The sequence below is a fragment of the Pelodiscus sinensis genome, chromosome 2 (assembly GCF_049634645.1).
Source record: "Pelodiscus sinensis isolate JC-2024 chromosome 2, ASM4963464v1, whole genome shotgun sequence".
NCBI classification, from domain to species: Eukaryota; Metazoa; Chordata; order Testudines; family Trionychidae; genus Pelodiscus; species Pelodiscus sinensis.
This window is the reverse complement of record NC_134712.1, coordinates 246,387,434-246,402,353: the sequence shown is the minus strand read 5'-3', so window position 1 is coordinate 246,402,353 and position 14,920 is coordinate 246,387,434. Positions and strand designations below refer to the sequence as shown.

The window sequence follows — 14,920 nt, the reverse complement described above, 5'->3', positions numbered from 1 at the left end:
AAAGGGCTCTAGAGGTGATCCTGGCAATTACAGACTGGTAAGTCAAAGTCAGTACCAGGCAAATTAGAGGAAACTATAGTAAAGAATAAATTGTCAGACACATAAATGAACATAATTTGTAGGGGGAAAGTCAACGTGGTTTCTGTAAAGGGAAATCATGCCTTACTAAACTACTAGACTAGAGTTCTTTGAGAAGGTCAACAAACATAGAATCATAGAATACTAGTACTGGAAGGGATCTTCAGAGATCATTGAGTCTAGTCCCCTGCCCTCACAGCAGGACCAAACATGAATCCAGTGGATATTGTATACTTAGATTTCCAGAAAGCTTTTGACAAGGTCCCTCACCAAGGCTCTTAAACAAAGTTGTCATGGGATAACAGGGAAGGTCCTTTCATGGATTGGTAACTGGTTAAAAGACAGAAAACATAGGGTAGGAATAAATGGTATGTTTTCAGGGTGGTGAGAGGTAACTAGTGAGGTCCCCCAAGGATCTGTCCTAGAAACCAAACCTATTTATAAATGATCTAGAGAAAGGGATAAACAGTGAGGTACCAACATTTGCAGATGATACCAAATTGCTCAAGATAGTTAAGACCAAAGCAGACTGTAAAGAGATTCAAAAAGATCTCCCCAAACTAAGTGATTGGGCAACAAAATGGCAAATTAAATTTAATGTTGATAAATGTAAAGTAATGCACACTGGAAAAAATAATCCCTACTATACATAGAATATGATGGGGACTAATTTAGCTACAACTACTTAGAAAAGAGATCTTGGAGTCATTGTGTATAGTTCTCTGAAAACACCCACACAGTGTGCAGTATCAGTCAAAAAAGCAAATAGAATGTTAGGAATCATTAAAAAAGGGATAGAGAATAAGACAAAGAATAACTTATTGCCTCTATATAAAACCATGATACACCCACATCTTGAAAACTTTGTGCAAATGTGGCCGCCTCATCGCCAAAAAAATATATTGGCATTGGAAAAGATTCAGAGAAGGGCAACAAAAATGATTAGGGGTTTGGAACAGGTCCCATAAGAAGAGAGATTAAAAAGCTTAGAAAAGAGGAGACTATTGGGAGATATGATAGAGGTCTATAAAATCATGACTGAGGTGAAAAAAGTGAATAAGGAAAAGTTATTTACTTACTTATTCCCACAATATAAGAACTAGGAGTCACCAAATGAAATTAATAGGCAGCAGGTTTAAAAAAAACAAAAGGAAGTTTTTCTTCATGCAGCACACAATCCACTTGTGGAATTCCTTTCCAGAGAATGTTGTGAAGACTAAAACAAAAGGAAAAACTATGTAGCACTTTGAAGACTAACAAGTTGGTTTAATAGGTGATGAGCTTTCGTGGGCCAGACTCACTTCCTCAGATCATATTCTTTGCAGCCAAGGGGAGCCGTGGAAAGTGGTATGGGCTGGGCCATTGCTTCCTGCAGCTCCCCTTGACTGCAAAAGACAAAACGGAGCCAATAGGAGCTGCAAGGCTCCGTGGCCGCGGTGCCAATACATAAACAAACCAGGGTGGCCAGTTAAAGTGTTTCTAAAAGTGTTTCCACGGTAGACTTTTAGAAACACTGTTCTAGAATACGTGTAGTGGTTTTCTTTTAGAAACACTGTTCTAGAATACGTGTAGTGTGCCATTTGTTTCCTGTACTGTTTGCTATCACTTGAAGTGCCATACTTTTTTGAATAAACTTTGTACTGTTGTTTTCACTATGCATGTGTTTAATTGCTGACTGCTAAATAAAGTGGTAATCTGAGGTATAATTGGTGAATCTGAGGTGTAATGCTTCTATGGGAGCAACAAATCTGAGAGTATGGTGAGTACAGGGAACAGGGCCTGGATACTGGGAGCGGCTAGGGGTTGGAAGGTGCCTATTGCTAAGTCAGAGAAAGTAGAACCTGCTAGATATAGAAGGCAATACTGGTGTTGCCTGTGGACAGTGGAGTTGGTGAGCTGACCCACAGCAGGGACAGACAAGGCTTTCTCTTACTAAGGGCATGTGGTAGTGAAGTGCCTCAGAATCCTGGGTACCCACAGGAAATGTCACAGGAGTCATGATTGACTGTGACTTTAAAATCTTCCCTACAGATCCTAAATGCTGCTACATAGTTATACTGAGTTCTTCATTTGGTTCTGTTGCAAAGATTCCCATTCATTTTAGTGGACTTTTGATCATGCCCTTGATTAGCTGCCTGCACTTGAAATTTCTTAATTAATTTTAGATAATGAAGAAAACCTTTTTCCAGTTTGTTTCTCTCCAAAAAAGTTAAGAGAGTGAGAGAACACTTCAGGGTAGTTGGTGTACCATTTGGAGTGTTCTTTAAAATTAAGTGTGCCATCCCTGTGAATAAAATAGGAAAGAGAAAATAAAATAAAACCATCTAAGATTATCTTTAGCAGGAATACCACCTGAGACAGAGGGGAGAGCGATGTAAAAGCCCAGGAGTATGGAGTAAAGGATCTGAAGTTTTCTCTGATGACTCAAGCGAGTTAAACATATTTATACAAGGGAAGGTTGACTCATCAAAAGAAGAAAAAGAGGTAAAAGAATTCTTACCTAACATAAAGTCACCAACATGGGCCAATAGCTGCATATTTCTGTTTAGTTTTTTGGAATCTGATAATGACTCCAAAATAATGTTGTACAGTAAGTTTTTTATTATTCTATTTTATGTTTAAAGCACAAGAACTTTTTCTTCAAATATTTGGGAGATTTCAGATATTCCAGCCTTGTGGGTGTTCATTATTGTTCCATTTTGACTAATACTTGCATCATAACATATCTTGTAAATTTACTTGGTTCAGTTATATTTAACTTTAAGTATTGTGTCTCATTGGTTAGTTGTGGAATTGTTGGGTCTCTGTGAATGGAAATGGCACAGTGCTGTATTTATAAGTATTCATTAACACTTTATTAGAAAGAGAAACTAGTTTGTAAATTGCCTTTGATTCAGAATGATTACCTGTAAAATTAACATTGCCTACTTTATATCTCTTGACATCTTTATTACCCAAAGCATTTTATTCCAGAAAATGGTTTCAGGGGCCATTCTGCGGTGTCCAGTCCTTTTTTTGGTATAATTTTAAAACACATTAGATTAATTTTGAATGTGTTTAGAAACAGTTTTCCAAGCTGATTATACACTGCAACGCTATTTTGGGATACCAGAATATCACAAAATAGCTATCCCACATCTTCACAGCAAGCCTGTTATTTCTGAATATAATAGGCTCACTATTCCAACGTCCTGTAAACCTCATTCCACAAGGAGTAGGAGACGTTTCAGAATAGTGCTTTATTTCGAAATTTGGTGCTGTGTAGACAGCACCAAATTATGAAATAAGCTATTTTAAGATACACTCAAAATAAGCTATGTAATTTGTGTAGTGCAAATCTCATAGCTTATTTCAAGCCAAGGGTGCTGTGTAGACGCACCCTAAGAGTTCTACTCCTCCAGTCTGCCAGCTGTGTCTCTCATGGTGTCTGCCGTGGCTTTATAGGATGCTGAGGCTGTAGAAGGGCAACCTCGAGGCATCAACGCTACTGAAGCAGCCCTGGAGCCCTGCCCTCGAATCTGTTGATAGGCCCAAAAGGGCCACTATAGAGTCCTTTGCTATTGTGGTGGCCAAGTTGGTGGGTTCCGTAATTCATGGCATTCTGCACAGTGTTGGGACTGGGACATATAGGTGGTCCAGGCCCAATACAACTGACTCCCCAGAGTCTGAGGAATGAACAGATGCAGACCATGATTGTGCAGATCTCATCAGTGCTGGGTATCAGTGCTGTGGTGATTGTGACTATCACTGCGTCACTCAGAACTATTCACCATTGTACTTATTCAGTTTATTTTAAAGTACAGTGACTCATTTAAACAAACTTTTGATATATTGTCTTCTCTTGTCTAGAAACTTGATTATATCAGCTGCTCTGAAGGCAGCACAGTGGATTTCACAAATCCAGAAGAGCTTCTGAAACAGATCCCCGAGCTGGCTGAAGACTTAAAAGAACCTGATAACTGTTTTTCAGAAAGTAAGGATCTGATGATTTCACTATGATTAGGAAATGAGATGAACAATCCAAAGCAGCCTATTCTCCTATTTTAATGTTGAGACACTTTGGCAGTCAACACCAGGGCACTGTCTACTTGCAGATTATTTAATAATAGTATATCAATTGAGTAGCTGCATAGCATTTTTTATCCATAGATTTCTGTAATAATCAAAACACACATGAAAAGGTGGAGAGAACTTATTAGCGTCTAGCTGAATTTCTGTAGGATAGTAAGTCCAGAAGCTTAGTTTAAATTGCTGAATAGCTTTACAAGTATGTTTCACGTCAGTATTTTATTCAATGTTTATTTAAATTATCATAGCTGGGTCCTTTTAGCCAAAACCAAGAAAACAGTGGTTTTCACTAGAGAAAAAATTAAATGTATTAACATTTCCTTCAAGCCCCTACTTCATATCCTTTATTACTCAGAACAAACAGTACTCTCCTTGAAGTGTCTGTACTAGAAGTAAAAGGGTAAAATGTCATTAAGATCAATTCACATTTAAATTCATTTTCTCCTGGGTTATGGTTCCTTATGATTAGAAAGGACCAATGTTCCTGGAGAACTAGCTGATTTTAGAAAGCTGGGAAGTACTCAGCTTCCTTTCTCACAATGCCACTCCCATCAGCGGACATGCTCTTTCCTCCTACCAGGTGACTCACAAGACACAAAGGCTCCTTCTTTTGGCCCCTCCATCAGCCATTAGCTGTTGCAGCTTGAATGTACTGTTCAACCATCCTCGCTTCTTCTGACTTCTTATGTCTTGTATCCACCCACTTTGTGACCTCAGTTATCCATAGCAGCTCTGCTTCTGCCATCGAGCTTCTTTCTTCACTTACTAACCCTATCTGACTACCTCTTCCTCGTTGTGCTCACTATCCCCGCTTCTGTCCTGCTCCCTATTCATTTTAACCACACTCTAGATTTTCACAACCCCTCCTTACCATGATCTCCCCTGTTATCTTCTCTTCCACATTTTTCCTGCACTATTCAGGGCCTTGTTTATCATTCCACCCCAACCTCTCCCCTGCAACACACAAGTATTTCCTTCCCAATTACTTCTGATTCCCCCACTCTTCCATTCCTGAATTTTGTCCAGAAATTCAGCATGAGGAAGTTTCATTGCAGGTGCAAGTACTAAATTACTGTTCTAACAAAGGCTCCATAAACTAGCGCTGGAGTAGATACCAGTGAAGCAGATAACCATTGTGGTTTCATGCTTGTGTTTATAACTGAAAAAAGAAACATCGTCAATACTTTAATGTGCCAGTCTGATATATTTCCTGCTTCCCATAGGGATGTGAATGGTTAACTAGTAATCATCACCCTTACCAGATGATATTTACCAGTTTCGGTTAACCTGTGGGGCCCACTATGAGCGGGGGCATGTAAGCCGGCCCAATACACAGTGGGCAGGGGTGCTCCAGCATATGTCTCTAAACTGGAGAATGTTGCAAACATCAATGCTAAAAAAGAAATAATAAAGAAGATATAAAATACATGGACAAGTACTACAATGAAATTATCAGGATAAGATATTTGGGTAAAAATAATCCCAAAGAGAGATAATTTAGGAAGCAGTAATTTAAAAAGAGAATAAAGCAAATTACATATAACTTGTAATGCAATATGTGATCCAAAACTATTAAAGCCAGTGGGAAGATTCCAATTGTTTTCAGCTGCCAGGAGGAAAACCAAGCACTATACATGGCTTTTATTGATCTAACTGAAGCCTTTGACTCAATGACAGGCCGTGGCCTTTGGACTATACTTTTGAATATTGGATATCTTGGTAAATACATCAATGTCCTAAAGTTGCTTCATGACAACATGAAAGCGGCTGTTCTGAGCAGCACTGGCACCCAGAGTGAACCTTTCAAAGTACAAACAGGAGTCAAACAGGGCTCTCTCATTGCCCCAAATATGTTTGTGGTCTTTATTGCAGTCATTTTTTACCTAATTGCTGGGAAGCTCCCAGCAGGCGTTGAAATAATCTACAGAATGGAGGGAAAATTGTTTAGGCTCTTAGCAGACTGAAAGCTAAGAGTACGATTGCCACCACATCTATCGTGGAACTTCGGTATGCTGATGATAATGCAGTTTTTGCCCATTCTGAGAAAGGTCCTCAAACTATTTTGAATGTGTTTGCTGATGCTTATGCATTTCTTGGTCTTACCCTCAACATAAAGAAGACCAAAGTGCTCCATCAACCCACTTCAAATGAATTGGAGAGTCACTGGAGAATATAGATCATTTTCTCTACCTTGGCAATTATTTTTCATCCAAAGCAGATATTGATGTGCAAATCCAGCATAATCTGAACTGTGCCAGTGCAGCCTTTGCTAATTTACAGCACAGGGTTTTTGAAGATCACAACATTCAAACAGACGCCAATCTTCTTGTCTATCAAGGCGTCATTCTCCCAATGCTAATGTATGGATCTGAAACCTGGAAAACCTATAGACATCACTTGAAAGTCCTTAAGAGGTATCACCAACACTGCCTGTGAAAGATCTTGAAGATCAAATGGGAAGATGGGCACACTAACATTGGTGTTTTCGAAGAAGTAATGATCTCAGGTATCGAGGCAATGATCATCCGTCAGCAACTTTGCTGGACTGGTCATGCTGTTTGGATGCTAGGTCATCACCTCCCAAAATAGGTCCTATTTTCTCAGCTGAAAGAAGGGTACTGTAATATGGGAGGACAATGGAAGCATTATAAGGACTTATGAAAGGATAATTTAAAGAAGTGCAGCACTGACACTTGGGAGACACTGGTTCATCTAAGATCACTCAAAATGGAGAGAATTTGCCCACCGACATGCTGAAGAGAAGAGGTGCAGGAAGAATGGGAGATTGGCTTCTAGTCATGGTCAAAATCCTCCTGCTGTACCTGGAAACATCTGTCTTCACTGAAATAGAACTTGTTCAAGAGTTGGCCTTATCAGACATTGGATGGTATGTCTATACTACTGAGTTTTGTCGGAAAAATGGCCATTTTTCCAACCAAACCTGAGTTACATTCGCACTGCAATTGCATTCTTTCAAAAGTAAATAAAAAGAACAGAGGGTTTTTTCCAGCATTGGAAATCCTTTTTCTATGAGGGAAGAAGCCTTTTTCTGAAAGAGCTCTTTCAAAAAAAGGCGTGTGTGGATGGGGAAGAGGGAGTTCTTTCGAAAGAAGAGAAAAGAGGAAAAAGCACAGGTGCCCTGGTGGCCACTCTGTTCATAGTAATCACAGCTTAAATGCAAGATAGAATCCATTCAGTGTGAAGCAGACTGTGAGGGACTCCAAGAAGATCTCACCAAACTGAGTGATTGGGCAACAAAATGGCAAATGAAATTTAATGTGGATAAGTGTAAAGTAATGCACATTGGGAAAAATAACCCCAGCTATACGTACAGTATGATGGGGGCTAATTTGGCTACGACAAATCAGGAAAGAGATCTTGGAGTTATCGTGGACAGTTCTCTGAAAACTTCCACACAGTGTGCAGCGGCGGTCAAAAAGGCAAATAGGATGGTAGGAATTATTAGGAAAGGGATAGAAAATAAGACCCAGAATATCTTACTGCCCCTGTATAAAACTATGGTACGCCCACATCTTGAATACTGTGTACAGATGTGGTCTCCTCACTTCCAAAAAGATATTTTGGCCTTGGAAAGGGTTCAGAAAAGGGCAACTAAAATGATTAGGGGTTTGGAACGGGTCCCATATGAGGAGAGGTTAAAGTGACTGGGACTTTTCAGTTTAGAAAAGAGGAGACTGAGGGGGGATATGATAGAGGTATATAAAATCATGAGTGGTGTGGAAAGGGCCAATAAAGAAAAGTTATTTATTAGTTCCCTAAATAGAAGAACTAGAGGACACCAAATGAAATTAATGGGGAGCAGGTTTAAAACTAATAAAAGAAAGTTCTTCTTCACACAGTGTGTAGTCAACCTGTGGAACTCCTTGCCAGAGGAGGCTGTGAAGGCTAGGACTATAATAGAGTTTAAAGAGAAGCTAGATAATTTCATGGAGGTTAGGTTCATAAAAGGCTATTAGCCAGGGGATAAAATGGTGTCCTTGGCCTCTGTTTGTCAGAGGCTGGAGAAGGATGGCAGGAGACAAATCGCTTGATCATTGTTTTCGGTCCACCCTCTCTGGGGCACCTCATGCTGGCCACTGTCGGTAGACAGGATACTGGGCTAGATGGACCTTTGGTCTGACCCAGTACTGCCGTTCTTATGTTTGAAAAAACAGATTGCTTTTTCAATGCACTTTGGCAGTGTGGATGCTCTCTTTCAGAAGAAGTTTTTTCAGAAGATCTCTTCCAGAAAAGCTTCTTCTGAAAGAAGCCAGCAGTCTAGATTTAGCCTGAGGGTCCATAGCTCCCTCGGAAGATAACTCAGCAATGAGTGATTGCCCATCATCATTATCATCATCATAGGTCAGGAAAAGTAACTTGTTATAGGTCAAGTCCCTTTATGGTAAAACTGTTCTTAGAACACTGCTTTCATTTCTTGTTGACAAACTGAACAGAATTCAGAGTTGAAGAACAAACATGGTTACAGGTCTGTAGGGATAATTTTATGAGGCAAGCTTTAAAAAGTGTTTATCAGTACACTGAAAGTGGCATTACGTCTTTTGCTGTTTACAGAACAAAAATAATATGAAGAAACTGCACTGGCCATTCAGTTCCAAATAACCACATTTATTAAATACTTATAAACATTTAGGCTACGTCTACACTGGCCTCTTCTTCAGAAGGGGCATGCTAATTTTGAACTTGGGAATAGGGAAATCCGCGGGGGATTTAAATATCCCCTGCTGGATTCAAATAAACATGGCCGCCGCTTTTTTTCCGCTTTTTATTCCTACTTCAAAGTAGGAATAAGAGATCCTCCGGAAAAGGGCTTTATTCCGGAGGATCGCGCCAGTCTAGATGCTTTTTTCTGGCTTTTCCCCAAGCCGGAAAAAAAGCGGCGGCCATGTTTATTTAAATCCCGCGGGGGATATTTAAATCCCCCGTGGATTTCCCTATTCCCAAGTTCAAAATTAGCATGCCCCTTCCGAAGAAGGGGCCAGTGTAGACGTAGCCTTAAGGTCTTGCTACACATACACCTACTCTGTCTAGTCCTAGTAGCTCCTCAGAACATAAAACACAGTGAATACCACTACAGGACTCTCAAACTATTTAAAAGTATACTATGATCTACCTATGCAATATAAATGGGTATGAAGTAATCATCTAAAACTTGTTTATAAACAGTAAGGAAGCAGGTCACTTAGTTAAAACCAGTTCCACATATCCATGACATGCATATCCCAGACATTATATATGCTTTTTATAATAATTACAAAAAAATGTTATTTTAAGTTGCAAAGTGAAGCACTCATAAGTTAGGAAATGCCGGAACTGAAGTTGTCTGTGCGTCCCTAACTTGTCCTCTTTGTGTATATCCATTTTGATACATTCTTTAATTACATGATCACATACTATTTTTTCCTTAGCACCCTGCCTCATTTAGACTCTCACTTGATAATCAGCTATTCAGTCTTTTGTTTTCTCTTTGTTGATTAGTGTGTGGTCCTTTGCCATGTTTTCTGTACCCTATTCAAAATCTCCTATAAAGACAGCATTATCACATTTCTTATGGGATTTTCTCTAGTGCTATAGTACATGAGAGCTTCACAAGCAGTGCTTAACGTGTCTTCACAACACTTTCGTAAGGTGAAGGGATGGTATTTTCTCATTTTATAGATGGGAAATGGAGACTTGGGGAGATTAAGTTAAAAATACTAATTTTGGGTGCCCAAATGGAGACAGCTAGGACCTGATTTTTCAGAGTACTTAATAGTATATAGAATTTCATGTGTTCAAAGCACAGATCCAATTAATTTCAGTTACTGGCTGTGTGCGCTCAGGACTTCTGTTTATGAGACTCCAAGGCCTTCAGTCAGGCTCCCATAAAATGAGGCACATATAATTAATGACCATCTGTGAAAAGTTTGTTTTATGTAACTTAACTAACACAACATAAGAAGTCTGTGGAAGAAACAGATGTACAATGTAATTTCTCAGGCACCATTCACCTGTCATAACCATGAGGCCATCCTTTCTCTTCCTGAAGTCTACCATTACAACATTTCTCTTTTGGAATAAATAAAGCAAGGATACTACAAAAAATACTTTTTGTTTTTGGTACCACGTCTCTTAGTTATTCTCAGAGGAGCTCCATCCTTATGCACTGAATGAAGCAGGGGTCTTGTGGAAAAAAATATGATCATATAATTAAGGAGTGTTTCATTATCCAGATGCACAAAGGGCCATATTAAGGTTGCACAGACTTGTGGCAGACCCCCAGCATGGAACATTTCAGTCAAAATGGTTAAAGTTTGACAAAGTTATAAGGGAATTGAAAATGGGGCTTTATAAGGGGCAGTGTCAGGCAGCCTTAAGAATAGGCAGTTCTGCCTGCCCCAGCTATATAATAAGATAAGTATTAAAAAGTATATGAGTGATGTGCTAAGATTGAAATGAAACTTTTTCTGATATTCAACCTAAATGTTCACATATTGCAAAATCAACTAGACAGTTGACTATTCTTAAAAGTTATGTCATGGAAACCCAGTCAGTTCGTGTATTTGAACATAGAATGGTACATTATTAGAAATTAGACGGTAGTCAAGGGTGATGGACTAAATGACTCTACAGATTATCTTTATCTCTAATTTCTAGGAGACAATGATTCTTTGTGCTAGTCTTCCATCTCTCAATGCTAGTCATGGTATTGAGAAAGCTGGTAAATCGCTAATGCCATGAAGGCCATCCTGTTATGTCAATTCAGTCATCAGCATTCCAAGAGCATTCTTGCTGTTTTTAGTCATTTCCAGTGAGCTGGAAGGCAGCTCACTAATTGGTGCAAGGTATTCCTAATTGCTTAAAATAATTGTATAGTTTGCTTTCAAATAATAAAGGACTGAGAGGAAAGAAGCAGAAGATACATTTAAGGAACTGAACCCAGAAATTTCCATAGTTACACTGGATGCTCATGTAACACGTGTCCCTCTTTCAGGCTGCGTTCAACATTTCCCATGTTGTGTGGTGAATACCACAAAGTTTCCAGGTGAAATGTGGTGGAATCTGAGGAAAACCTGCTACAAAATTGTTGAACATTCCTGGTTTGAAAGCTTTATCATATTTATGATCCTGCTGAGCAGCGGGGCCCTGGTAAATTTTTACTTAATCTCATATCAGGTTGAATTATAAATGTATATAGAGCTTTAATTATATATCCAAGACATGACTTTTTTGCTTAGAACAGAAAGGTGTATTTTCAGACTGGTTGGGAGAGGGAAAAATTACTTAACATAAGGGTGACTTTTTTTTTTACAATGACAGTAAAGTACTATAAGTCTCAGGACAGATGATTTCTGTTCTGCTTGTATACTGGTTTTTCGGTGGCTTTTCTGTGGGCAGTTATTTCATACAGAATAGATGTTTCATTAAAATCAAAGATTCTTACCCATCATGTTAATTCTCTTGCAACATGAAATGAAACTACAGTGTAACCTCCATACTCCAGGTGTCCCTAATTTAGGAACACCTGTGGTATAGCACACAAAAGGAGTCACTTCTAGGAATCTGATGGGAATGGAAAATAAACCAGACTCTGTGACTCTGCGTCAGTGTCTCCCACCAATAGAAATTAGCCCAATAAAAGATATTACCTCACCCACCTTGTCTTTGTTATATCCCTGGATGAAGACAGCTATACCACCACCAGATTTCTGTTTATCTGAAAATATATTCTTCCTTTAGAATCCATTAAAAACAAAATTGCTCAGAACAGTAGTGATGTGTGTGTGTGTGTGTGTGTGTGTGTGTGTGTACCAAACTACAAATTGGTAAAATGGTGTAAGTCTGAATAAATTTAGTGGGATTATTCTTTGTCTATAGTAAGACCATTAAGAGCATTGTCATAGTTTGAAGAGATGAGGGTAAGAGGTAATAAAGCTCTTCTACAGTATCTTATATCTCCTTTTCACTATTGTCACTAGAGCTGGTCAAAAATGTTTGTCAAAACTTTTTTCTCCCCAAAATATTATTTTTAGGGAACCCCAACATTTTAACAACAGCGTACCCATAATCAGGGGTGTGAGCTCAGCCTGCCCTCAGATAAATTCCTCCCTCCCTATTCTAGCTTAGCATGGTAGTATTCCCAGGCCTTCATGGGCAGCTCCTGTAATACAAGTGCATGTTTCCAGTCTTCAAGCACCATAACCATAGCCTGCAATTGCTTTTTCTTTTGAGTGCTGCTCACAGACATACTATGCCTGGTCACGCTCCTCCATATTAGGAGCTGGTTAAGGTGGCGTAAGGTGCACTTGCAGGAGAATGGGTGCAAGTTGCTGGTCTGATGTGATAAGCCTCAAATCTGGGTGCTGCCACCTGAGGTGGGACCAGAGGAATGTTCTCTAACTCCCTCCCTGCCTTCTAGAGAGTCAGTCACTATCACAGTAGGGATAGAGAGCCATGTGTAGTTGCCACGCCACAGTAATAAATTAGTCCAGTATGACAGGATTGGCAGCACTTTTGGGAATGCTGAGGAGATCCCATCTCACCTCCATCCCTGAATGATGCAGAAAAAAGCTGAATAATCATGAATAGTCAGACATTTGCTGTTCTAGATTTAAAAAGGTCTAAACAAAGCATTTTGGCATTTTCCCAAATGTAACTTTTTCTGGATTCCAGTCTGTGAAACAATTCAATGCATGATGAAAACTTTTCTGAAATCATGAAAAACAAATTCTGTATTTTCAGCCAGCTCTAATTATCGCCTTCATTGGGATTACTTACACATGTAAAGTTAAACCTATGTATCACTGCTTGCAAGATGAATATTCAAGTTTCATAATGCATATTAAAATATTCCACTGAAATTCTGTCGAGCGAGATTATGTTTAATCTTTATTATTCCAGGCATTTGAAGACATTCATCTTTCAGAAAGGAAAAATATTAGAACCATGTTGGAATTTCTGGATAAAATCTTCACTTATGTCTTTGTCCTTGAAATGTTTCTGAAATGGTTGGCTTATGGCTTCACAAAGTATTTCACCAATGCCTGGTGTTGGCTTGATTTCATAATTGTAGGTGTAAGTATTGCGTTTGAACACTTCTGTGGACTGCATACAGGAACATAATGGTCACTCTTCTGTTTTGGACATACCATGAAGGGGAATTGATTTTTAAAAAGTGCTGAGCACCCATCATTTTATAATTGGATCTCTTCACTGTGTCTCAATTTGGGCAATGAAAATCATTACTCTGTTAGAATTTTAGACTGAGATTTCCTTTCAGCTTTAATAACCTCAGGTAGTGTTAGTAACACAGGTAAGTATATTTGTTTTGTTAAAATATATTGTGTGAAATCTTGGCACCACTAAAGAAAATTGGTATTGTACTATTAACTTCCATGGGACCAAGTTTTTACTCATTATTTTGTACTTGTCAGTGTCCATTTAAGATGCATTTCTACTTGTGCTATACAGGCTGCTTATTCACACTTCCACGGGTAAGTTTTTTTTTAAAGCAAGAGTTAAAAATATAAAGAGGAGGGGGAACAGATGGTAGAATTGAACTAATATTTTGGACTTTGTCTTCATTCAGGTCTCTTTAATAAGCCTCATAGTTAATTCACGTGGATGTACTGAAATGGGACCCATGAAATCCCTTAGGACTCTCCGAGCTTTGAGACCATTAAGAGCATTATCACGGTTTGAAGGGATGAGGGTAAGAGTAAATAAAGTAACAATTGAAGCCCAGCTAGCGTGGCTATCAAGGATGTAAAGTGACAATATTTTATATAGTTTTGTTTTTGTTATGTTTCATAGCACCACAGCTAAGATTACATTTAATAGTTCAGCTTTAATAGGAATGTTAAGTACCCATTTAATAAAAGTCTCATTGAAATGGCACCAAATGAAACACAGAATATAAACTACATGCACATTGTGATTTTTTTTAAGTGGATTGATGAAAAATGAACTTATTCACAGAGAATAATACAAGTTTTAAAATAATCCCTTTTGGCAATTTTTGACTAAATTCTCTCACTTTTTTTTGTAGTCCTTTTTAAGAAGAAATCTGCTACAATCTGGGGCCTTTCCTGTGCCTATACTGTTGTTCCTCATCATTGTTGCTTCTCATCATTGCTCCTGATCATTTAAATAATCAGTTGAACATCAGGAGTGTTGTCAGTAGAACATTTTATAACTTTTTATCCATAATGGCAAATTTAAATGGGTGTATCTATGTTTTAAATTTGAGTACCTCAATCTTTTGTAAAGAGTTTTTTTGTAGTACTGGTACCCTTGGACTCTTGATCAGAACTATAGGACCCCAACTTTATTTAATTCAATTCAAAGGTCACCATCACCTGTGCAGTCAGAGAGTTTCACCCTGATAAGCAATCTCATACAACTGCAATGCTACAGCAGCAGGCTTCCTTTGATACATTTTTCTGGGTACCAGAGTCCCATGAAACCCAAGAGAAAAAAACACAGGTTCCAGAGGAAGAAAAAATACAAACCAAGCTGATTCAAATATACAGATAGCCTCAAAAGTGTCAGTTTTGAAGGGCCAATTGAGAGTTTGAAGCCTCCCCATTCTTTAGTCTTCTAGTTACAAGTAGATTTCCGATCTCCCTGTTTTGACATTCATGACAAATGAATTTTGGAGATTGTCACATCCATTTCACATCCCCCTCTCCTTTGCACTCCCTTTCTCCTTCCTCTTTGGGAACCCTTCTCATGATTCCTAATAAGACTGGAAATAAATTCTCTCCTTTACTTAGGA

General features: G+C 38.7%; 1 protein-coding gene across 5 annotated transcripts in view; it reads left to right on the top strand.

The window, feature by feature from the left end:
• The window catches only part of LOC102448247 (sodium channel protein type 5 subunit alpha-like), a 190,422-nt gene that overhangs the window by 147,970 nt on the left and 27,532 nt on the right, over positions 1–14,920 (top strand). For 3 of the 5 annotated variants that reach the window (XM_075922840.1, XM_075922837.1, XM_075922839.1), the window contains 5 exons: positions 2,419–2,562; positions 3,928–4,051; positions 11,138–11,292; positions 13,045–13,218; positions 13,733–13,855. In XM_075922840.1, the coding sequence (XP_075778955.1) occupies positions 2,419–2,562; positions 3,928–4,051; positions 11,138–11,292; positions 13,045–13,218; positions 13,733–13,855 (720 nt within the window). The remainder of the gene's footprint in view (positions 1–2,418; positions 2,563–3,927; positions 4,052–11,137; positions 11,293–13,044; positions 13,219–13,732; positions 13,856–14,920) is intronic. The other 2 variants (XM_075922841.1, XM_075922838.1) reach the window with 1 other exon arrangement.